This window comes from Pocillopora damicornis, chromosome 2 (assembly GCF_964200805.1).
Source record: "Pocillopora damicornis chromosome 2, jaPocDami1.2, whole genome shotgun sequence".
NCBI lineage: Eukaryota > Metazoa > Cnidaria > Anthozoa > Scleractinia > Pocilloporidae > Pocillopora > Pocillopora damicornis.
In genome coordinates this window covers 15618738-15643744 of record NC_142671.1, presented here as the reverse complement: position 1 = coordinate 15643744, position 25007 = coordinate 15618738, and the positions used below count along the sequence as shown (strand labels likewise).

General features: G+C 36.2%; 3 protein-coding genes across 3 annotated transcripts; 1 reads left to right on the top strand and 2 right to left on the bottom strand.

Moving 5' to 3' along the window:
• The first annotated feature begins 99 nt into the window (after window positions 1–99).
• Window positions 100–10560, top strand: LOC113677273 (rho GTPase-activating protein 8). Its single transcript, XM_027194059.2, has 12 exons — window positions 100–805; window positions 2969–3085; window positions 3469–3556; window positions 3844–3975; window positions 4783–4869; window positions 5796–5894; window positions 6546–6665; window positions 7287–7360; window positions 7692–7769; window positions 8185–8313; window positions 8513–8622; window positions 9097–10560. The coding sequence occupies exons 1-12, from the start codon at window positions 289–291 to the stop codon at window positions 9268–9270; spliced, it is 1725 nt and encodes a 574-aa protein (XP_027049860.2). The 5' UTR covers window positions 100–288; the 3' UTR covers window positions 9271–10560.
• Window positions 10561–11457: 897 nt separating this feature from the next.
• On the bottom strand, window positions 11458–16516 carry LOC113677274 (uncharacterized). Its single transcript, XM_027194061.2, has 4 exons — window positions 16085–16516; window positions 15140–15244; window positions 14665–14773; window positions 11458–13733 (listed from the first exon to the last, which is right to left on the bottom strand). The coding sequence occupies exons 1-4, from the start codon at window positions 16340–16342 to the stop codon at window positions 12538–12540; spliced, it is 1668 nt and encodes a 555-aa protein (XP_027049862.2). The 5' UTR covers window positions 16343–16516; the 3' UTR covers window positions 11458–12537.
• A 3190-nt stretch (window positions 16517–19706) lies between these two features.
• On the bottom strand, window positions 19707–25007 carry LOC113677287 (ADP-ribose glycohydrolase OARD1). The gene is made up of 5 exons (XM_027194080.2): window positions 24886–25007; window positions 24420–24508; window positions 22208–22379; window positions 21177–21256; window positions 19707–20068 (listed from the first exon to the last, which is right to left on the bottom strand). The coding sequence occupies exons 1-5, from the start codon at window positions 24905–24907 to the stop codon at window positions 19850–19852; spliced, it is 582 nt and encodes a 193-aa protein (XP_027049881.2). The 5' UTR covers window positions 24908–25007; the 3' UTR covers window positions 19707–19849.

Sequence of the window (25007 nt, the reverse complement as noted above, 5' to 3'; positions counted from 1 at the left end):
TAACTCAAACCCTTTTCAATACTGTCAAACACCAACAAGCTATTAAATCCAAAGTTATAAATGCCCAGTTCTTCCCTCCTCCTCCCCCCCCCACCCTTCACAAAACTTTTAGTTGACAACTTTGGCCACTTTCTTATGATGATTTCGTGTGGCGGAAAGCTGTTTATCTAATCTCAAATGTGGTAAATGACGTTTTCACGACTGAAATGGGCGCAGAAATTCTCATAAATACTTTGATAGGGATTTAATTTGTCGTTTCGTTCATGGAATAAAGGTATCGTGACAGTTATGAACGAGTCGCTTCCTGTATTCGGAAGCCATTTCGGAGAGCAGCAGGATATTTCGACCTCGTCTAAATCGTCGGAAGCCAGAAACAACTTTCTCTCGGACGTGAACAGCTCAGGTGACGAAAATGTTTCTTTCAGAAAGTCAGGGAGCCTATCACCAGGTGGAACCAGGAGGTACGGTATGACAGATTTTGGTGATTTGGCTGGAGAGGAGACTGATCTACTTGAACAATTTGACCCACTTGTTTCTTCTCAAAGTATAAGCTCGAGTTTGGCGGACGAAGACACGTCAAATATTACAAAGCGATCCATCCAAAGATTAGACTCACGGGACAAAATGGAACTACATCGCGGTTCTGGACTAATGTCCGGCCGTTTTAACGAAACAGAATTAACAAGTTCAACAGTTGATAGTTCAGATGCTGTCTCTCATATACGGCTCAGTTATGATGCAAATAACACGACTTTGGAGAGTATCAGCACTACTAAACACCATGAAAATGCTGCAGTGAAGAGCGGTAAGGTTGCTGTGTGTGCTGTCATGAGTTAATAACATTAATTATAATCCGTTAGCCCTACTAGAGTTTATTTTCATTGGTTGTCAGTTTATTTCAGTTCACGTCTTGCACGTAGTGTTATTTACCAAGAGCGATATTTGAGTTTCCGCCTTCTCAATAATGGTATTTGAAATCGAACGCATATGAGGAATTGATTACTCTGAGGATGCCAAAGATAAAAATGAACATTTTGAGAAAATTGAAACTGCCTGTGTCTGTGAAGGTGTAATTAGTCGTGTGATGGTCCATAACAAAGTCAGCACGTATGTAATATGAATGTTTTTTTTGGATGTCAAGAAAAATGTGATAATTTCAGATATATTTGAACAATTTAGGGATAACCATTGAGGTATCAAGAGTTATTTGTGTCTTTTTTCCCTTCATTTACAAGACAGCTTAGTTGGATATCATTTTCCTTTAGTTGTATACCCAAATTATTCAAGCAGCCCCTCCTCTTTGGCGAGGTCTGTCGCATGAGTCATAAAACATCAGTGAAAAAATGATGATGCGCAGCAGGAGCTCCATTAGTGAGGGGCTCGAAAAGTAAGGACTACAGACTAAGCCTAAGAGTTTTTCCCTCTACTGGCTGAGTAGATTTCAGGTATCAAAATTTAAACTCAATTAGGTATAACTGATGAAATTCATTATCTTTATTACCAGTCAATCTTCATGTTATCACAACCATTTCAAATTTTGAGGTGCACAATAAATTGGAACTCTGTAAGGATGCCCTTGTGAACAAAACTCCTAAGAAGATAATTGAGAAGGGCAGGCTGGTTAAGGAACCATTGTAGAACAACTTTTGCCATGTGTGTGCTAGTAATTGGTCTTCAGAGATAGCATTCATGCAGTCTTCATCCTTTCCTGGTGACTGAATAGCTAGAGGGCCAAGTTCTTTAACTTGCTCCACCACTATGTTAATAAGCAGTGAAATTACAAGGACACATGCTATAGAAATTTTTGCAAAACAAAACACCTGGTAGACAACACTCTTTTCAAAGCCAGTTGGCAAAACTGTGAGAACATCTGTGCCAGCAATAAGGGTTTCTTGGTCCTTAGTCTGCTCTGATTCCAGCCAATGAGTGGTTGGAAACTGCATAAACATTTATGCAAGTCATCAGCCATCTGAAACATTGACAAGCATGGACACGGATGACCACTTCTTGAGAGATTTCCGGCCGATGACCGATCATATTTTTGCCTTGTGAGCACAACGTAGAATTCAAACTCTTGGGCTTAGTAGGTAGCCCCTACTTTTCAAACGCCTCACTCCTAGAGCTGCTGCCTTGCATCCATGTCACTCCAAGAGCTTCTTGTAGCATGCCAAGATCAATCTTTTTTTCACCAGTTTTTCTAGACTCGTGCAACAGGTTTGCCAAAAAGGAGGGACTGCTTGTAGTCTATAATAGAAGGCTAGACAAACTAGGAAATTGTGAATCAACTGTAGCAGATTCTTTAGTAAACCTGAGTTCAAGATTAAAATCCAGTGATAATTTAACTGCAATTTGGATGTTTTACTGTAGGGTTAGTTGATCCTTATTACAATCTTACAACCATGAACATTGATGCTCTGCCCTTCTCTATGTTGTGCTTTTTTACACCCTAGTGGTCATTGATTGCAGCAAGATATATTGGGGAGGAGAAAGATCCCTACAACTTAAATTGTTTTGCGAGGCAACACTCTTACACATCAAACTTTTGATCAACAAAATTTTTCCATCTGGTGACAGGAAAAAGTATTCCGTCACCATTTGGCAAATGTGAAGAGTATAAATGGGGATCTTAAGTGCAAAAAAAGTTTTTTAGATGCAGATAGCATCCAGAAGCTAAAAATTCTCTTTCCTGGTGCTCACCACACCTTTTTGCTCAATACAGTTTGGTATTAACATGCTAAACCAACCATTTACTGTCAATACAATGGGATATAAACAAGATAAAACAAGAATTATTCCTCTAACATCTCAAAAATGGCTCTGCTCTGAGTTTCTCCTATGTAGGGAAGTGGCAATAATTATTATAGTGGCCTCGTGCTCAAAATGTGTCTGCTGGTTTGTAACTTGACCCTACAGCTGTACTGATCTTAACCTCCTTCATCATATAAAAGTCATCACTATTTTTTAACAGACACAGCAGAAGGAAACACACCAGAAGTGAAACTTACAGGTTCAATTCATGAAGGTTTGAGTGTACTGAATGACAACTTCCGTGATATTGCTCAGCATCGAATACTATCAGTAGCTGGTGAGAAATGCTTTTTTTTTTTTTTTTACATTGTAAGGGTAAGGGGTTGTACAAAATGTTCATGGTGACTTCTTAGTTTTCTTACTTTAGACAGGGTATTTGAGCAATCTTAGCTGAATTTCAAGACTTCACCTTAAATTTACATTTATTAAAACAAACATTTGGATTGACTTATGATTAGGTCACACAGTATAAGTTTTATTGCAACCAAGTTAGATTACAACAAAAAAGATTTGTAATATCCACAGCCTCTTTGAGAGAGAACCATTCAGTGTTACATGACTGTTGCATTTTTCTGTTTTATATGTACTTTGTATTGCAAGTAATATGTGTTTTTTAATTATACCTTAAAACATCAAAGCACTTCCTTTATTTTAATTCAGGTGATGATAAAAGTGGCAGGCCTGTGATTGTTTTCTCTGCATGCAGAATGCCACAAATATCCTCCATTGATCACACAAGGATGTTCAGGTAAAAACAAATATATCAAATGCTTGTAAACTTTAATATTTTCAGGGCAAAGATTTAAATTAAATTGTGGTTACAGTCATGGGGTAACTTGCACAATACTGACAAATTGGGTAAGAGAAAACAAGCAGTGAATTGGCTCTTCTTGTTTTAGTGGTAAAAACTGAGTGGCCCAATATTATACAGTAGGTAGCTGGAATCATTAATTGTTCATTTTCTGTGGCACTGTAAATCAAACTTGGGAAGAGAATCGTTGATCACTCCAACATTCAACCTTCATTCTTGACCAGGTACTTGTTATGCACTCTGGATCAGTATGTGGAGAATGACTACACTATTGTGTACTTCCATTATGGGTTGACAAGCAAGAACAAGCCAACAATGTCAAAAGTGATACAGCTTTACCGTGACCTAGACAGGAAGTAAGATTTTAATTCCATTTTACTAAACAGGACTTGAATATGGGAGCTGAGGTACAGTAAATTTTAACAAGTCAGTACACATGGACAGTACAGACAACAAACAAACTTATTTAACCCCCATTAGAATGATCTTTAATTCAGCTTAGAGTCAAGCTCTCCATTCACTGCAGCTTTCTTTTGTATTGTTAAATTTTTCTGGTCAGAAAGGGCTCATGGAACAGAATTATGATTTTTTCAGATTTAGTCAAGAAAAATTAGGTGCCAAGATGCGTCAGTAAACTGTTATGAGCTATGATCTGGTTGCCAGAAAATATTTAAAATCATTTATAGAAAGTCTTTGGAAAACAGACACATTTAATCAGGGGGAAAAAAACACCACCGAACAGAAATGTGGTTAACACTAACAAAAAAACCTTGAAAATGTGACTCAACAAACACTGAAACTTGCACACCATAAAATCATATAAAAAAAAAGCTTTTGTCGTTTCAAATTTTATAAATGTCTCAGAGTGCACATGCTACAGGGAAGTCACTCATCACACCAGTTAAGTACTTATCTTCTCAATATTATCATAAACCATGTTCTCCCGTTCATCAACTTGTCAAATGAACAACGAGTGGACTAACCCCTACATAGTTTCATTGTGTTAAGAGTGCATTGTGTTAATAATATCTTGTATTGTCATTGCTTATTGAAAATAAGTATTCTGACAAATTTTTTTGGAAAGAGAGGGCAGTGCTTACTTAAATTTGAGTTGAGTTTAGTGGTTAATGAACTCTTTTGTTTGGTTTTGATACATCATTTAGGTACCGCAAGAACATTAAAGCTCTTTTTGTGGTGCACCCATCCAGCACTATAAAGTTAATATGGGCAACCATTGCCAAAATCGCCAGGTACTAAGAGACTTTTCAATCACGTTTTCTTACCAAATAAAGTTGGTGTCTTAACTTTTTGAAAAATATTGAGTCACAGTAAATAGACTTGAAACTGTCTTGATCCATTTTCTTATCAAAAGTATTTTTCAAGAGAAAGGTTAGCATGTAACAACTTACAACATGTCCCCATTTTTCACATTGCTGCCCTCAATAACAATTAGCCAGACAAGTTTGAATTTGTGCAACATACTGCAGGTCTAAATTGGCCTCCCTTTTTAGTCAGTGTATATTGTTTAATGTTAAATCTATAAATTACATTAGAATCAACCATAACAAAAAATACTTCCCTACAAGTAACAAAATAATTTTTGATACAATTTCTTTTATTTATTAACAGCAGCTTAGAAACTTCTTGAAACAATATTATAAGCAAGGGTATATTATCAGTAATATTTTAGATATTGAATTACTTTAAGTTCAGTGCTCCAAGCTGCAACCATTGTAGCTTCAGCACTATGGTTAGAATTAAAACATTTTAAGCTTGGAGCCTGTAATGTAATCACTGCGAGGAAGCTGAATGTTTCACTTTAAATTATCATTTACCTATGAACACTACTGAAAAAAATTAATTCAGACCTGTATGGGATTTGAACCTATGACCTCTGCGATACTGCTGTGCACAGTGATCTACCAACTGAGCTAACAAGTCAGAGTGCTGCACCAGTATCACAAAGGTCATAGGTTCAAATCCTGTACAGGCCAGAATTTTTTTCAGGCCTTATTTCAACTACTAGTTCATTAGTGTTCATAACTGCAAGTATTGGTTCTATATTCATTTCTTATGTTTACAGCCATAATCATCTACTTGTTTAAATTTTACTCTTTTTCTTGTAAGTTTTTTATTTTATTTTATTTTCTGTTTTTGTTTTTTGTTTTTGTTTCAGTCCCAAGTTTTCAAGGAAGCTGTGTTATGTGACTCGACTAGAAGATCTTGCAGAATATGTACATCTTGATCAGATCGACGTCCCAGTGCAGGTTGCTGAGTAAGTATTCATTAGGAGGTGTATTCTATGTTGTGGTTCTATTCTTTTTATTTTCAAACTTGTTTGAATTTTATGTTCAATTGATAAAACCATCCTAAGCAAAGGACAGTAAAAATCTGGCTTTTTTGAAAAACTTCAAACCAATGGAACATTTGAACCACAGCATAAAAATAAATAAATTAAACTTCAAACCAGGTTTTTCAAACATAGAAGAAAGAGAACTTCCTCTCATGCAGCAATGTTGGGGCATGTTACAATTTGGTCCATGGAAAGATACAACATAAGCATGATTGCCACTGATCCTGTAAGTTTTTTTTTTCCAGTAAAATGATATTTTCAATATATGTACCTTGAATTTTCAGTTGAAAGCCTATACTGGGATATACATGATATGAATTTGAAGTCAAGCCTTTTTTTAGATGATGTATACATAGTTAGCTTTTTATCATTGAAGAGCATGAAAAATTCTCCAAATAGCAGAAACATTTTCCATTTGTTTGAATTAGATCCTGCTCTCATTCTATTTCAAAAATTACAGCTGCAGCCATTTTAACTTCCAGAGTATGCAAACTAAAATAAATGGAAGGTACTGTGTGCAGTAATTAATTGAAAATCAACAACATAATTTAGGTAATTTGACTTCCTTTTCAGGTATGATAAACAGATTTCCAGCCAAGTGAGAAATGGTTCCTCAAAACAACCATCAGGAGTGTTTTATGCAACTCCTGATGAAATACCTAAAACTCAGCAGTTTGGTGTTTCTTTGTCATGGTAAGTTTTGTACTGACATACAATCAGCATCAGAATTTTTGACACTTTATCATTGAAATTACAATGTTCTAAAATTTTATTCCTTATACCTTACTTCCAGCCCCTTCTCCACCCTTCCTCTCCCCCCCCCCCCCCCCCCACATACGATGCAGCACTTTGTTTGGGTGATATTCATCTAAAAATAATTCCTTCGGAGTGGCTACATCCATCTATCCATGTAGTTTTACTCAAAGTGCAAACCTGTTGTTGCTTGAATAGCTTGTAGTGTCTTGTAGATAATCACTTTTCTTTGTTAAACATTTAGTTTTTGTTATTGGAATTTGTTCAGGCTAGTTTTGTATGATATCTGGCAGCAAATATCAGGTGCCCTTTGCTGCATAAATGATATGTATCAAAATATTTTGTCTTCAACTTACTGTAAATGTATGATAATACCAAAAACAGGTGGGATTTGTGACAGCCCACTAGTAAGGGCTCTATTTCTAGACTACCAGCTCTAGACTAGGTCCTTGGCTGGGGTTGCAATTGTGTGCTATGTGCTCTTTGAGAAGGAGACAATGTATGGTCAAATTAAAAGGCAAAAAGATTTTCATAGGGGCTGCTTCTTTACCTTCGTTTCAGGATGAGAGAAAACAACAATGGTGAGTGTATCCCACCTGTTGTGTCTACATCAGTGGAATTTTTAAGAGAAACTGGTAAGGATGAAATGAAATTTGTGTGTAGAACCAGGAATCTTCTCTGACTTATTGATATACAAATGTAACCTTTAATGCTATTGAGGTGATTGCACGAAATTGTGCAGTTTACCTGCCTTTAAGGACATTAAGTTACTCACAACTTTGTCATGCTGAGTTTTTCTATTTTGGTTGCCCTACATTTTTTATCATTTTTTTTATAATCATCCTTCTCCTTAGGTTGTGAACTTATCAAAACAGAGATATCAATTTGTGAACAACCAAACTCTTTATTACTCATAAATTCTATTAGAAATACCATTTTCTAACAATCACACTGATTTTTCTGTAGCACTTGAGGTTGAGGGCATTTTCCGACGGTCTGGCAACATAGCAATTGTCAAAGACATCACTCAAATGTTCAACAAAGGTACTTGATTATGTTGGTAGTTTTTTTAGATAAAAAGAAAATTCTCCAAACTGGCCATTCTTTGGCTAAACCTGTAAATACCTTAATCATGAACTAGTACTAAATATATTATTATGTTATGGTTGGTCCACTTATGTTGTGTTCCATTGAGATAGACAGTTTCAACTGCAACCTGTTACTTAAAGTTGAGGCTATAAGCTAGTACCTGCAACAATTGCTTCATGGTAAGGCAACTTTTGAGGAAATCTTTAATAAAATCAGCCAAAATCAAATTAATGGAAAAACATCTGATTGAATAAAAAATGCAGTTGTACTGCAAGTAGTAAGTTAAGTAGGGCTTAGCAAGTTGAGACTGTTAATTACCATGAAGATTTTTATGCTTTGACAATTGAGCAGGTTAATTTTTTAATTTTAGGTTTATCAGTGCATTATAAAAACCCAGAGGACATTCACTGTGCAGCAGTTATTATAAAGAGATTCTTAAGAGAACTTCCAGAGCCAATTCTAACCTTTAAACTCTATGATACAGTGATTCAAAGCACCAGTAAGTCACAATCTTTCTGATTTATCAGAATTAATGTACAAATGTTTTTTCAAAACACATTGTAATTATCTAGTGGTTATTTAATTTGACCTGAAGTCTGAATTGCAATAATTTGAAACAGATATACTTTTTAACTAAGAGTCAAAATTTTTGTACTTATTTTTGTTTGTGTTTTGTTGATGTCTTGTCTAACTATTAGCAATTCCCGAGGAAACCGAGAAGTTAAAGCAGATGTGGCGAATCTTACACCATGAGCTAGCAGAAGAGAACTATATTTTGTTAAAATTTCTCATGCAGTTTTTAAATGAGGTTGGTGTTCATGTGTTACCAAAATTGATAAATGTTTGTGAAATGATTTTCAATTTCATTTTTTGTTCTTAATTTGGTTTAACCATTTTTGTTATAAATAAATATTAAATGAATAAATATCCTCCAATCTCACCAATACTGAGGTGTATATACTATACAGCAACCAAAAAAAACTCAGTTAATTTCTGTCACTATACAAAAGAATGAATAAATTTGCAATGAACTTGCATTGTAGTACTTGTAACAACTGCTACAACCCATTAGGTGACTGAAGAGCTGTTACACTAGTGTAACTAAGACATTTCTACCTTATTTCTTATTCTTTAAGACTGGTGAGTTCTTGGTAGCGAAGACATCTACTATGTTACTGTGTTTGATGTAATTATAGTGTAACATCAGATATATAAGATGCCACAGGGTACAGTCTTTATTCAGCTTCATGTAGGTTTAAACTTCTTTTCCCATTCTTAACAGGTACAGGAACATTCTGCTGTCAATAAAATGACAGCAAAGAACCTGGCTATTGTGTTTGGGCCAAACTTGGTGTGGTCCAAATCTCAGGCTGCTTCTCTTGATGCCATGGCACAGATAAACTCATTCACTCTTCTTATGCTGGAAAATGTTAGCTATTTGTTTGAAACTAGCTGATTTCCAGAACATACGTGTATTCCTGTCAGAGGTGTACAGTTATCACATAATGAAGCGTCTATACATAGTCTAGTAGCATTTTCCTGGAAGACCTGTCATTCATTCAGCAGCATCAAGTTTGCAGACAGTTTATATAAGTATTGTATTGTTCTCAAAGGAACAGATGCCTGTGGACCTTACCTCAAAGAGGCTGTATGTCAGGAACTGTGCTGCACCAATTCCACCACAAGTGAAAACCATAGAGTATTGTTATCACATTTGATAAAGGGTAGGGAAAGGGGAGGAGGACCATAGTTAAGAGGAAAAAGTGTTAATTTATGATAATACATCAGCCTGATATGGACCCAATGCCAGATGAGAGCTTATGTAAGACTCCAACTCCTTTCCCATGTAGAAAACCCTGTTCAAGTATCTGTGTGAAAAATCATTTTGCAAAGGCAATCAAAGGTCTCTTGCTCTGGTCATATTCAGTGAACTAATATATTGACCAAGTGTCAAATCATTGATATTGGCCCTCAGTCAAAATGATTGTATACAAGTCAAAACAACTGGATCAAACAAACAAATAGTAACATTGTTCCAAGGGTATGGCTTCTTCCTATCTCCCTGAAGCTCTGGCCCTATTTTTTTCTCCCTCTTCTTACCGCAAGAAGAGGAGAGAACTTGGAAACAAGGTTTTTATACAACTCAAGACTTTTAGTAAATAACTTGTCAAGCAACAACTTATCTTTTGTTTCTCTTGTCTCTCTGACTAAGTATCAGTGCACTACCAAAGACTGTTCTAGTAGAAACAAGAACAAGACAAACCAGGAGACAAAAATGTTTGCTTATTGTTTTTCATGTTACACAGAAAGTTTACCTGTATGCCTCTCTTAAATGTTCTCCACCCAGTACCCATTTCTTGTAGTTTGCATTCAAAGATGTCAGACGATAACCATTTACCACTCAAGTTGTAAATGTTTGTAAGCATTACCAATTTTGTGTGAACATAAAGATGACAAAATGGTTGTAATGTTGATAAACTAAAGATAGTTTTTACAAATGCCTTTGAAAGACCCTGTCACTGCTTATTCCAAGTCTCCAAGTATGATATAAATAATTTATTTCCATAGTTTAACAGCTTACTAGAAAAAATTAATGAAAGAAATTAAAATAAATACCCAGTCAGAGCTTATATAAATTAATTTTTTTTCATATGTTTTGCAAATCTCCAAGTACGATTTTCACCCTTTACTTGTTTAAACAGAAAATATTACAAACGAAATTAAATAAACAGGCAAAAAAACAAAACTATTGTTTGAAGTTTTGGCAAGTGCTTCTACACTATATTCAACACAGTTTTAAGGAATGCATCAAACATTACTTCTGTGATTTCTAACTTGCTAGATTCTGTTCTTAGTCCTTGATGAGGGGAGCACCAAAAACACTAAGTTGCTGGGGTCCAAAAGCAAAAGTTGTCAATGGACCTTGGTCTTATGTCAAGAAGTGTATCAGAAGTATGGTGCAAACTTTGTATGGTGTACATAGATAGAGTTCAAAGACCAGCCTCTTACAGTAACTCTGTAAATCAAGTCTTGATGTTAGTTAACTTCAATTTTTGAAACTATATGTGTATATATGTATTGAAACTTATATATATCTCTTCAAATACAGGGCGTGAAATTAACTTTTTTTTCTGATAGCCACTTGGCTCCTAAATTCTTCAAAGTGGTAGCCAATTCAAAAAAAGTTGGTCGCCATTTTCAAAGACACAAAATCTTTCTTTACGCTGTCAGCGTTCTAGATAGACCCTCCAAAATTAAGTTAGGGAAAAGATCTTTAACGTGCTACAAAGTGGACACTAGGATGGATGATATACAACGTTCAGGCTCGTCTAAATCCAAGATGACGTCTAGTTATCGATCGAGATGCATGTGCAGTAACTTTCAGGATTTGGTCGCCCAAGTGAAAAATTTAGTCGCATTGGCGCCTGTATTAGGCGCAATTTCACGCCCTGAAATAGCCTTCATTCAACTGACAACCTTGAAGTAAACTCCTGTCCTGTGTTCACTAAGACCAACTTTTTATTCCAAACTTTAAAAAATATTTTTCCCATGAGCAGGACATATGAACCTCTTTACACAAAGTAACACCCTACCAGGTGGCTTATGAAAACAATATAACTATAAAATAACATTAACACACTACTACATCAAATCTTTTTTAATTTGCTTCATTTCTCATATTTAAGAGTTGTTGAAGGAAAGTTGGGAAACTGTTTTTAACTTACAATGGTTATACCAACCCATTCAAACCTCATATTGAGAGGTGACATTTTCAAAATCACTGTTCCCACTGATAGACAGAAAAACCTAGAACCTTTCCAGTATTCATCTATCCCATTCAGTACTCATGGTAGGTCTGGGATACTTAGGTCAGTTTGCATATATGAAGGAATGTCACCAATCTGTGAAGCAAACTTAAATACTAATATTAATAGCTTAAGATTTAAATCCTACTGGCAAAAGTTTTACTGCTCACAGAGACAGATAGGTTTAGACATTTGTGGCAAATCATCCAAATTCTTCACCCTCTAGTCAAACAAATAAAACTTAACAGCCAGTAATGGTCATGAAAAAATTGAAACACACTTGATATTCTTCCAGAACTTAAATTTTCCCTTATTAAATCATTCTCCATACTTGGAGCAATATAGGAACTGTGAAGGATTGAATAGGAAAAGCTGAAATAATTTCACTTACTCTTGTACACACTTTCAGTTTCCTTGCTTGACTATTTATAGCTATACACACATACACAGGAGTAAAACTTGGCTTGAGAGGTGCCAAACTATTGACCCCACTTCTTCATTATGCACTATGAAACTAAAAGGCCTTTTATTGTGAAAAAGAATGATGATGAACAGTTATCCATCTAAATTTTCAGTAGCTAATACAATAGCTTCAACATGCATCCTTGTCATTTGTACATAGCCCCCTTTACAGCTTGTAACTGTACTATTTTTAAAAGATTTCAGTTGTAACATACATTATGGTCTGGCTTCTTTGTTATACAATCAGCATACACAGGAGATATCAGTACAGGGCTCTGGGGAGAAGACTCCAAAAACTCTATGATTTACTTAGCTTCTCATTGATGTTTACTAATTTAAGATAAAATTTTTTTTGGCCATTATGCTGCTGTCATGAAATTGCACCAAAATCAACCCCACTCACATAAGTTTTCAAAATTTTACAGCTTATATCATTCAGTCTAGATTGGTAAACCTCAACTTCCTCCTTCATCAGTGTGTGAACTTTCATTACCAGAATTACTTGGTGAAGGTGTATCTGTCTGAATAGCAATACTCTCTGGGGAGATGCGTGATTCAATGCTGAAGTCATCACCATTAGAGCCACTGTCCCCATTGCCTGGGTCTGTTTGACCCTGTCCTGAGAGATCTTTCCTCATTCCATTAAGGAAAGGAAAACCCATTGGAGGTGCTTGATATCCATAAGGGGGCATTGCCGGAGGAACATATGGAAAGGGGAAACCAAATGGGAGGTTGGGAGGAATTCCACCTGCTGCAGATGGCATCATTCCAGTGGGCATTACTCCTGGGGGCATCATCCCTGATGCCATCATCCCAAATGGAATCTGTCCAGCACCATTAAATGTTGATGCAGAAGGTACAGGTACACTAGGATGCAAGACAATTGGAATGTAGTGGGTACCAGCTGGATGAAGTGCATATGTTGGAGCTGCATATGGAGGAAGTACAAATGGAGCACGCAGTGGAATGTTCCCTCCTTGTGGAAGCATAGAGGGACATGTATTAGCTGAAGAGCTAGTTTCATTTGCACTTCTGTTTGTAGTCCCACTGCTGACACTGCTGCCATTTGTTCTGTTGCCATTGTCACCTTCTTTTCCTGTACTTCCTGGCATCTCTGAAAGGTCATCTTCCAAACATATTGCAGAGTCACTCTGGGTTTCTCTGGCATTGTCTGAGTTGTTATCATTGTCACTGCTGCCACCTGATGTACTGTTCCCATTGCTGCTGCTGCTCTGTACCTTGTTATTGCTGCTATGATGTGCATGAAGTCTGGCTCTCTTGACTTTCCCACCACTCCCACTTCCACTCATTTCACCCATACTCGATGATGTGGATGATGATGATGAGATAGTACCCTGAAAGCTTCGCTTTGATGTGTTGCGCTTTCCGTTCTCTGTACTGGCCTTTCCTTTGGGATTCACATCTTCTGAATTTGATGAATTTTCAGCCAACAACTGGATTTGATGTCTTAAATGTGCCATAAGTCTTTGAAAACAAGGCTGTTGCATGTCCATAGCTTCCACATTGACCAGAAAACGGAAGACTTCTTCTGTGCAGTCCTTGTACCCTCCAAAGTGATTGACAGGCTTGACTTCAGTATTGGTGCTGCTGCTCTTTGGTTCTGCAGTGGCTTCTACTGAATTTTTATCATCTAAAAGAATAAAGTCAACAAGATCATCAGTTAGTTACAGAGTAAATGTTCTTTGGTTTCTTTCTGCACTTAACTCATTTTATTCCAGCCAAATATAAGAATCCATCAGGTATGGCATGTAAAAAGAGATTGAAAACACCCACCCTGATTGCCAGCTCGAAAAAACATGTCAGTCATGGGTTATGTATAGAAAGTAGCCCAAAAGAGGAGATAAACTGGAATTGCACAATATTGTCATGGGAATTGCACATTATTAATTTGACTTGGTAATTCCTAATCAAAGTAAAGGAACATTTCTGTCGGGGATAACCCAGCATCAAACTTAACCACCAAAAATCAATACCATAAATAATAACTTGTCAAAACTGCATTTGTTCCTTTCCTGTTTTTGGCAACTCAGGTGTGCTGCCTAATGGGGGAAGAGTTTATTTGAGTGCAGTGACCCATATATTTTTAACAAATTTTAACAGGGAGATTTTCATCATGAATCAGAAACATTCAAATATTATCTGGGAAAAATTCAAATTTCATGGCCCCTTCATTGCATGACAGTTCAACGGAAGAAATTCACATCAACAAAAGAATTTCAATTGGAAATTTTTTTTTTCATTGAGCAAAATATAAAGTTTCTGAAGCTGTTTTAAAACAAAGTTATAGCCCATATGATATATTCCTGAATTTGCACTGTATGCCTGGATGCATAACTTCCCAAAACATCCTCATTGTCTTGCATCATCAGTGCTTGTCATGCTCTTAGAGTAAATGCAAAAGGCCATCCCTCAAGCAGATAGGGTATAATAACCAAAAAAGTTAAGGTTGACACATGCCACAAATAATAATTTATTCTTCTGATATCTGTAAGAGGTAGTAATGAAGGGCTTCATAGCTAGCAAGTTAGTTGTTACAACAAATTTATAATCATGTAACCCACCTTCTGGTTTGATCTCTTTATCCTGCTTTTGGGCCAGACGACCTTGAAGAGCCTTTAAGTACTCCACAGTCAACTCCAAAATCTCTGCCTTCTCAAGCTTGCCTGATCCCTATGGTATTGATTTCAAGGAAAAAAGCCAATTGCTAAAACAAGTTATCTTTATATGTTTCATACAGCCAACAGGTGATCAACTATAAATATCATTCTAATAATAATTCAACAGAGATAAACTGTTTGCAAAAACTATTTCTTTGCATGGGGAGGGCAAATGAAAGGAGCTAATAAATTAAGGGAGATATATTACCAAATATCATAACCGTTACAAGGACAAGACTTACCTCAGTCTGGTATGATCATCATCAAACAAGTCCCTTCAAAATCCCTTTTCTACCACCTCATGTTAAGGTTTTTTTCCCTTCCTTCCCAGTAGTTGTGAATACCTTGCATAAATCGAATATTAACCCCCACAACATACCTGTTTGCTGTTACACTGAGCTGGAAGCAGCTGGGAAAGTTCCCCCAAAGATGTGTTGATGCGATCTCTGCGTCTCTTTTCAATCACTTTGTGAGAACATTCAGACTACAAAGAGACAAATTCCACGTTCCAAAAATTCCATTTTCGTTATCTATATCACTTCACCCAACATATTCATTTCAAGTTTTAGCAAATAAAGTAAAACTGGAAAGAAAAAAAGGGAGTCAGTAATTATTTCTTTACCCTTGGGGTCAAAATTGATTTCACTTAATTTTATTTTAATACATCTTTCCAACTTCATTTAGCTTGAAATTTACCCTTTTTCCTCCCTTTGGATTAAAACTCAATTTAAAAAAAATTATATTTTGACCAACAGCTGGGATACAGAAGACACATCTGAATAGTAAAGAATCTTAGCCCATAGTGCCTCATAAGCTACACAGATGTACAATATTCTGCCTTGGTTTACTGAGTGATATGCAGGTAATTGGGAATTACCAAAAAAAACCCTGCACAATGGACTTCGGATACACATGTAAAACCAAAAAATAAAATAAAATAAAAGAAAAAGATAATAAAATTATATGATATTGAAAACAAATTTAGGCAAGATGATCTCCAAACAGATATTACCAAATTTGAAAATGACGGAACGTTATCGATTTATTTTCCTCTCAACTCAATCGATTGGAAAATAATTTCGTCAGATGTGGGGTGTGAGGGAAACTCTACTCAGAATGTCCTGTTCTGCACCCGTCGGCCCTATACACTTCCGAATTGGTATCCTGTGCCAAATACCACCAAACTTTACACAACGATCATTAAACCTGTTCAGAAACTTGAACATTATTTTCAAACATTATTACAACGTTAAAACTAACGACAGGTTACAAAACTAAACAACTATATTTTTCATAGTTTAAACTCCTAAAAATTGGTTCTTACCCCTCGGTCCCTTTGTTTCTTAAGTCCTGTTACTTGTACCAACAATGATTCGTTTCCTTCTCCACACTGTGACTGATCTCCATTTGAGCTTAACGCATCATCTGGAGTAGCAGACTCGGATCGTTTGGAGCTCGACTGTGATTTTAAAATGCTTGATTCGAGACTCTTCATTTGAGTTGATGGTCTAAAACTGTTTTCGGAAGTGTCGCTGGAAACACTGACCCTTGAATCGTTTAAACAATTCGATACATCTTCCATAACAACATTTACGGATCGCCTGGCGTTTGATTGAGATTTCAGGTTACCTTTACCAAAGTTCTTTTTCGGCGTCGAAGGACGGAAAGAACTTCCCGACTCATCGTTGGAGGAGTTGACATTAGTGATATCAGCCGTGGTGGAAGTGAATAGTAAGATTATTTTCACAGAGAGTTCTTTAGTAGTTTATCCGTAGACTGATGGCAAAACCTGCTTCTGTGACTCTCAGTTTCTACAGAATTTCTAGATAATTCAGACAACGATTTCAAGACATCAAAGATATGAAGGTCGTCAAGCGTAAAGAAATTCCCTGTACTACACATGTTCTCGTAAAAACACGAGACTTGAATACAGAACACGCGTCCGGGTTTGCACCTTCGTTATATAACAAAACAAGTGATAGTTAGCATTAAGCTACAGCTGATCAACTGGTGTACTAAATTATACCAGTAGCCGCAAATCGTTTCTATAAATGAAAATCCGATCATTTTAGACCTAAAGGACTAAAAATTTATGAATTAAAGTAAAGATCCTCACTCTGCATTCGAGTTTTAAGCTGAGTTGTATAATTTCCGGTGTGCGTGATGATCGATACTCGTGTTGATTTCTCTCGTCAATTCACTCCCAAGCCTCTGCTAAAGTTCACGGCCGTTCGTGACCGGAAGAACGATTTTTAAAGAAAAATATACACCCCACTAGCAAAGATTTAAACTTAATTTCAAGCAAGAATTTGTGGTCGCGAAAAGTGTACAGTGCATTAAAGTTTGTTTTAATGGTAGTGTAGGATCTGCCTTGTCCCTGAGTTTTGCTATTTGGATCGCCTAAATTTTACTTTTTCCGAAAGAAAACATTACGATAGATTTCGACTAACACAGTGTCGGTAAGACAAATATTTGGCGTACTTTCCCGCAAAAGGGTTACACTTCAAACGAAGATCTCCATTGCTCAACTATAGCGTAGAATGTGACTTAACCTCTTTAGCGATGGGTTGGTTATGACATTTACCCAAAGCATAGATGTGGTCACACGACCCAAAGACGGCACGTGTTTCTGCTATTCACTGACCAACACGTGAACTTGAAGTCATTCCCAGGCCCTCTCGGGAAAGCTTCATGCAGGTCACGTAACAAACTTTAAGGCATACAGATTTCAGATTTTAGCACTTTTAACGGTAGGTTTTATGTCAAAAGCGGGGAGTTTTGCCCTCTAGTTGTCTATATCCACTATTAAGTGCAATAAAATGAGTCATATCCTCGATTCAAAACAGACAGAATAAGCGAGGATAGACGAAGAGAGATTAGAAAATTTTACAGAGAGAGGCCAAGTCAGCGCGTTTAAATGTCTAACTTTCTAACGTAAAGGGAGTTACTCTTTTACGTCAAAATGTTGCCAGACTTCATTAAAACGCTTGTTTTGTATCCTCGCAATGCTAACGAGTTACTACTTTTCATCATCATCATTTTTTTTAACAACACAAAAAAATTAATCTACAATATACTAATTCATAATGAGAACTATATTTAGACCTCAAGAAACCACCAGGATCATGGGAAAGGCCACCTCAATTACAACAATATATCAAAGAAAAATAATAATTAGTGTTGCAAATGTGCGGCTTGAAGATTTACTGCATCAGCTGTTTGTAAGACATTCCTCCCTTTCTCCCAACCTGATTCCCCATAGTGACGACAAGATCCGTCTGAACTTCTCTTTGATGAGATTTTAAAAATTCAAGCTTTCGGCAAAAATCTTTTCTTTTCAGCAATATTTTGAAAATTCAAGATCCTCCGACAGGCCGCCATCGACTCGTCATCACCAACAAGATACCTTAAATAACCGGCCTTTCCTAGGAATTTTATCCTTTCATTATAACACCGAGATGCGTGAAACAAGGCATTTAAAAATTTTTTCACTCTAAGAGAGGAATCCACTGTATAATCATACAGGCCATAAATTTAACTTTAAATGTATACTTACGTGTCTAAACAAAGGTTTTATTTACTTTTAGGGTTTCCGCCGACGAAACTGGTACCTGTTCGGCGAAACAAAGAATCGAAAGATAACTGAGGCCTTTCGTTTAAAACCATATTTAAAGAAGTAAGCAGAAAAAAAAAAGAAACGACCATGTGTTTCTATAACTGAAAACGTGTCTAAAAACGTGTCGTAACTGTACTACCAAAACCAATGATATAATAACATCCAAAGAGTACGGGCACATATATCGAAATTGACCAGCCAGAACTCAAAGTTTATACACGTGAACAGCCTTGAGCCTGAGCGCAGATAAACACGTGTGACCAAGTCGCGGGTGGGGTTAAGTTTGTGAGCATGCAGGGATATACCCTTCCATCGTTTCCTATCACTGCGTGGAATTATATCTAATTCCGATTTCTCACAGCTTTAGAAGAACACGAGACTATTGAGGATGAATCAAGGCTTGTAAGTCAATTTTAAGAGAACAATTCCGATGGTGAAAAAAATAATAAGTCGGCTGAACGAAGAGCTCGTTTGGGCGGACATATTGCGGGTTCTCGCTCTGAGACTCAGAATTTGATTCTGGCAGGGCATTTGTATACTGACCAATCACAACTATTTGCAACCGTTTTAATTGTTTCAACTTCTTCATTCGTCGCTATCATTTTTGTTTTTAGATTTGCGGCCATCACTTTCGCGTTTTCTTTCTGTCTTAACTTACATACAAAATAATTGTTGAATGCTATCCAGGATTGAGTTGGTTTTTCTCCTCTTCGCTCTTTTATTGGTCAAGAGAACTTAACGATCGGATGCAAAACTAACACCAATCCTGTTCTAATCACTTACATTTTCACACGCTTCAAGCCATTCAATGGTTTTCATTTTGCGTTCTCACTAGCCGCTTAGGATATTTTCCTGTGCTCTAATTTGACGAGGGGATTTTTCGGATTTTGTTTTAAGATACACTACTGAAAAGCGCCCTACATGTAGTTGTCTCCATATAGAAGAAAATTTTGGGCGACACAAAGGACCCATTATCTAGTTATCTAAATCCTTAAATATATCCATTAAAAGGTCTTTGGGCAAACCTTTCAAATGCGACCTAACTAAAGAAGGAAATAATAACGTGAAAAGTGCAGTTCTTGGGCATGTTTTGCACAAGAGAATTTCAAATTTGAACAATGAAATTCAGATGTTTTTCAATATCATCGTCCATAACGTGAAGCGACTCGAGTTAATGTTTAGAACCCAGGCCACCACACACATTCTCGCTCTAGCCTCGTGTTTGATTCTTTAACCCTTTAAATAAACATATATATTCTCGTCACTGTTCTCCATATGTTTGTTATTTAACTGATTGAGAGAATTTGTACAAACATCAAGACATTTCATCTTTGGTAATCATTTCATTCATCATGATCTGTACATTTGATCAGGCAATGATATTGTTAGGAGAAATTAGATGCTGGTCACTATTGTAGCCTAAAGGGTTAATATCAGTAAATGAACAGTATTATTTATATCACATGGGAAAGACTATCTGTATGTGTATGCCGTAATTGAAATGTCTGTTTCCTTGAAAACTTCTTCTACAATTCTCTTTACAAAAGGCCAATCAATTCTGTCTGCTCCAGTCCCTAAGCGGGGAATAGCCAACTTATCAACTCCATTCTCCTGGCAGTGCTTCCTAAGCTGCATCAAACAGCCGCGCATTGATGAGGGTGTGGCATGGTCCCACCAGTTTTCTCTGGTGATCTGCAAGCCAGTCAAAACAAATAAGAAAGTAAAGTGTCATATTTTTTTGACCTTCAATACATTTGACATAAAAATTCGTTAATAACGTGATAATATGATCAGAGTTAAGAACTCCTTTACAATTTCTACCTATTAGATTTTATGATGATTTTGTTATTCTCCCATTCAAGTGCACCCGGAACATTGGTGTCACGTTTGACAACATGCTGAGCTATCGGCACCATATCACCGATATTTGCAAGTCCTGTTTTTTGACAATCGTTATCTTTATCGTACCAGAAAGTATGAGTTTAAAGATCATGCCAAGATTTTAGTACATACTTTTGTTATTTCAAGGTTAGATAACTGTAACTCTTTACTATTTGGTCTTCCTTCCCGTCTCATTTACAAATTATAGCTTGTACAGAATTGCGCAGCTCGCCTAACTTTAGGTGGTCGCAAGTATGATCATATTACGCCACTACTTGAAAAGCTTCCTTGGCTCCCATTTGAACATCGTACTGTTTTTAAATTGCTTCTAATCACTTAAGGCTCTACGCAACTTTGCTCCATGTCATATCCGTGATCTGCTTCGAAACTGTGCCCTCAATAGGCGATTGAGGTCACCAACTTTAATCTACAAACTCATCCATCGAACCTAAAATCTTACGGTGACCGCGCCTTTCTATATGTGCTCCCTAGATATGGAACAGTCTCCCTATACACATCTCGTAAGCTCTAACTAGTTTTAGTTCATTCTATTCGCCTCTAAAAAAATTACCTTAATAAACGATACATTTTATCCTATATGATCATTAGTTTTATCAATTTTATGTTTTCCTGTTATTGTAAAGTGCTTTAGAACCTTTTTAAACAGTGCCATATAGATAAATATTTTATAATCATTATTATCATTATAATTATCATTATTGTTATTACTATAATCCTAAAACTTACATTTCCCTTTTCTTTCGAACAAATGCTAAGATTAACCAGGGGTCAAAACCGAAGGAAAACTATTGAGTGCAGTGAAAAAAAGTTTTAGAGGTCATCAGTGTAGAAAGTAACACTTCACTAACAGATAGAGAAGAGAAAAGATAAAGCATTTCTCCCTTAACAAAAAACTTACCAAATAGTACACAAAGCTTGATTCATTTCTCTCCAACACAGCAATGTCACCCACTTTTCCTTTTTCTTGAAAATACAGACCTGTAATTATATACATTTACTTGTGAGCATAGGAGAGTCTGTATAACATTCTTAACACAGCACATAACTTGGATGTGAAATGGACAACTGACTCATACAGTGGGTAGCGTGCAACATGCTCTGATATGCAGAAGAAGTATCTTTTCATAAATAAAAGAAAAAGGCACTGCACTTGATTTGTGATATCTGTTTTGTGGTAGCGATTTTGGGAAAAAGGTGACAAACCAGGTCTTTAGCACAGTTTGTGTGGGTCTAAGGCTATCAGAAAGTTAAAAAATTATGGAAAGTTTGATCACTTGTCAAGAAAGATAAAAAAAATTACAAAGTACTCCTTTCTCAGTAGCACTGAGCAGTTTCCATACATTTCTCACCCCTGAGCTCAGTACTCAGCCATAGGTATTCAAGTACACCTGTGATCCTCTTTTGCTTCAGACTTTGTACTCAAACTTGTTTTCAAAATGGCCACCACAAAACAAACCTCACAAAAAAAATAATAATCCATCTTTTGTGAACATTAAAGTACTTGGTAAGTGTGGGACCTTTTGTGGGAAGCACCAAGTTGGCTGCAATCATGATCATAGATATTTTCAAACAGAGACAATTTTTTCTGGCGTTTTCATGACTTACTAAAAATCATCTCCAGAAGTTTATATTTGTATTGTCGTGTAGCAACATTCTGTCTATTTTTTTGGTGAATGTAATCAAGGCCATTCTTGAGATGAATTTGACCTGTCTTACTTATTACCTACCCTTTGGCACATGGCAAGACATGATGCATAGACATTTCTTGCTCACAAATCCCATTCATAAAGGAATGTTGAAGATCACAATTCAATAAGGCAGGAAGGACAAAATTATCATTCTGAAAAAAGTTACTATACAGTTCCAGAGAGAAAACAACATAATTTTATTTAGCACACGACCTTGTTAACAAGAAAAAGTTAACAAAACCTTTTGTGACAAGATCCTGATAATTCCCAAACTTCTTTTTAAACTTCTTAGCAATACCATCACTCATGTCAAAGTCTGCACTGACACAATGGGCCAAAGATGTGCTTGGATCAGGAGTCAGTACCACCCTTGACCAACCACTCATTTCAACCAACTCAAAGTGATTTGTGTTCTAAAAAATAATGAAGAGCAATAATATTGTTATATAGACTGAAGAAAGCTGTGTTAATTCTGTTACCCCTTGGAGTGACAATTATGAAATTTCTTCTCACAACAGAAATACCTTTTTAAACAGAAAGGTAATGGAAAAAAAGAAACCTATCCGTCTTAAAATGGTTTAGGAAGGCTCCATAGGGTTCTTTTAATGTACAAGATCTGGGTGCAAACATACACAAGCTTTAAAAGTGTTACCATGCAAAACAAACATGGTGGCTCGATACAATCATCTGAAAAGGTGAGTTAAGAACAGTTTAACACAATACAGTTTTTATGTAAGGAAATCACGTGTTTCCAGCAACTGCACCCATAATATTCATAGGCCTTCTATGCCTGATAAAGAGGTCAACCAAAAAGAAAAAACAGTGGGAAAGATTGCCAAAAGGCCACAGATTGCAACAGATTTGATAATGTATACATGCTTAGATATAGAACTTAGCAAATTTCTATCCCATTACAAAATGTTTCCTGACAAAGAAAATAGAGATCTTTTGAGCAAGATTTATTGTGTTTCCTTCTGTGGAATTTCCTAAGATTTGCTGGACCATTAAACATATTTGTGCCCTTCCTAGTGCCTTGATAAAAAAAAATTCATAAAGACCAAATTTGAAATAGACGAAGAAAACATAAAATTGCAAATGGCGAGGAAACTGCCCCTAAAACCCCTATTTTTTTCAGCTTTTAATGATTTGCAGAACAAATTTTACAAATTGTGAAAATTTTGGTCAATTTCACGGAAGCAAATTGAAGAAAATCAAAGGCTAAGCCAAATTATCTCTGGCAAGTGCCTCCCTTCATAGAGCCTTAACTTAATAACAAAAATCATTTTGATAATATATACTACAGCAAATGATAGTCTGAATCTTGCTCAACACCCTTTTGATGGCCTTTAGTGACCTAGGAAAGCGGAAACATAAATATTCCTAGAAAAACAATAAGCTGGTACACACGCCAATATTCAGCAAAAACCCTATGGAGCCCCCTTAAATCAAATAAAATCAAATTTGATATATTTTATATGTAGGGGACCTGAGGTGGTTCCTGAAGACTATTGTATTTTTCTTGTAAACAGAAAATTAGTTGGCTCCATCACAAACATTTTTTCCTTGGTTTAAAAAATTTTCCTAACAAAAATGTTTGGTTTGTCCTCAAGTCAAGGAGCCAATTCTGCCAAAGCATACCCAGGTTTCCATAGCATAATGTCAAGATAACACATTCCATCAAAACCAACAAATCTGTTTATTCTCACCAGCTGATTGCTATATAATGTATCGAAATTGAAAGAAGTTAAATATAAACCTGTATATCACTTAACCCTTTCAATGCCATGATCTCTTTAGTAATTCTCCCTACTATCTGCCAAACACTGCTTATAGTTTTAGTTTGGAGAATTTGGTATTCAATCAAATGATAATCCACTAATTTATATTTTTCTATATTCTTATCACTTGTTCACTTGAGATCGTGTTGATATTTTAAGGAGAAATTTCGTCTTGGTCACTATTGGGAGTGAAAGGGTTATAGGGTTATAAGAAGCACAATATTTAAAAGGGCAAAGTCATTCAGTAATAAAAGTTATTCTAATGACTAAACAATAATGAATTTGAATAATGGAATTCATGAACAAAAGGTATCCTAGGGGGATATATTCCCAAAGAGTTGATTAATGTGTTGCTTAGCAATCAATCGACAATCGACCTGATAGATGGTTGAATATCAACTTAATTGACCAAAGGTTGATCAATGTTTTTATAGACATGCTGCTGCAGACAAGCTCTTGAGACTCTGGCTGACTATCATTTGAGTGTAGCTTAAGTGTTAATTGACTTTCAGTACCAGCCAATGATCATTTGGTACATAATTTGATTGACTACCAAACAATATACAACAGTCAACTATTCACCACTACAGTAAGTGATATATCAACCAAGGTTACCTGTTCAGGAGCCTATCAGCCGATTTCTATTGATCTTAGTGATATTGTAGAAATAAATACCTTCAAGTTGCTAACTTTGCTTGCAGAATCGGTGGAAAAGAAACATCGAGTTGCAAGGATGTAGATAGGTCCCTTGGAGCCAAGCAAAGCTACAGAAAAAATATTTGAAGTAAACAAGTAGAAAATAGTGCATGTCTGTCGAAAAACACGGCCTCTATCCAAACTTCGAGCATATGTTGACTACCACAACATCTTCAGAAATGCATTGGTCGTAAGTACAGTATCCAGTGAAATTTTAACGCCCTTTCAAATACATTTTCTGTTCTGGATGGGAATAGTTTCTCGTGTATTCTTTTGAATTCCTTGCTCTTCTTTTATCCACTGACACATGAATTTGGAAAAGCTATAAATTTATCTTAGCATCAAACGCTGAAATGAGATGTTTCAAGCCTGTCGAAACAGCTAAAAATCAACGTGGCCCAAATGACTAGCGTGCCCATCGCTACAATAAAGAATAAAAACTTACTAAGCGCTTTCTTGTGCGACATGTCGTCTTTTAGGGAAATACAGAGTACATGTAAAATTTGACTTAATGTCCGTACAACGAAACTTGGTGACTTTCGACAAATTCTACCAGGCGTTCCAATA

Excerpts from the sequence above, each read along its gene's own strand:
- LOC113677273 (XM_027194059.2), top strand. The coding sequence starts at position 289 with ATGAACGAGTCGCTTCCTGTATTCGGAAGCCATTTCGGAGAGCAGCAG. Across the intron at positions 4,870-5,795 it reads ACCATTGCCAAAATCGCCAG|TCCCAAGTTTTCAAGGAAGC; the intron begins GTACTAAGAGAC and ends TTTTTGTTTCAG. Across the intron at positions 8,314-8,512 it reads TACAGTGATTCAAAGCACCA|CAATTCCCGAGGAAACCGAG; the intron begins GTAAGTCACAAT and ends TCTAACTATTAG.
- LOC113677274 (XM_027194061.2), bottom strand. The coding sequence starts at position 16,342 with ATGGAAGATGTATCGAATTGTTTAAACGATTCAAGGGTCAGTGTTTCC. Across the intron at positions 14,774-15,139 it reads CTCAGTGTAACAGCAAACAG|GGATCAGGCAAGCTTGAGAA; the intron begins GTATGTTGTGGG and ends TCAATACCATAG. Across the intron at positions 13,734-14,664 it reads TAAAGAGATCAAACCAGAAG|ATGATAAAAATTCAGTAGAA; the intron begins GTGGGTTACATG and ends TTATTCTTTTAG.
- LOC113677287 (XM_027194080.2), bottom strand. The coding sequence starts at position 24,907 with ATGTCGCACAAGAAAGCGCTTA. Across the intron at positions 22,380-24,419 it reads GCAAAGTTAGCAACTTGAAG|AACACAAATCACTTTGAGTT; the intron begins GTATTTATTTCT and ends ATTATTTTTTAG. Across the intron at positions 21,257-22,207 it reads TCAGGATCTTGTCACAAAAG|GTCTGTATTTTCAAGAAAAA; the intron begins GTTTTGTTAACT and ends ATATAATTACAG.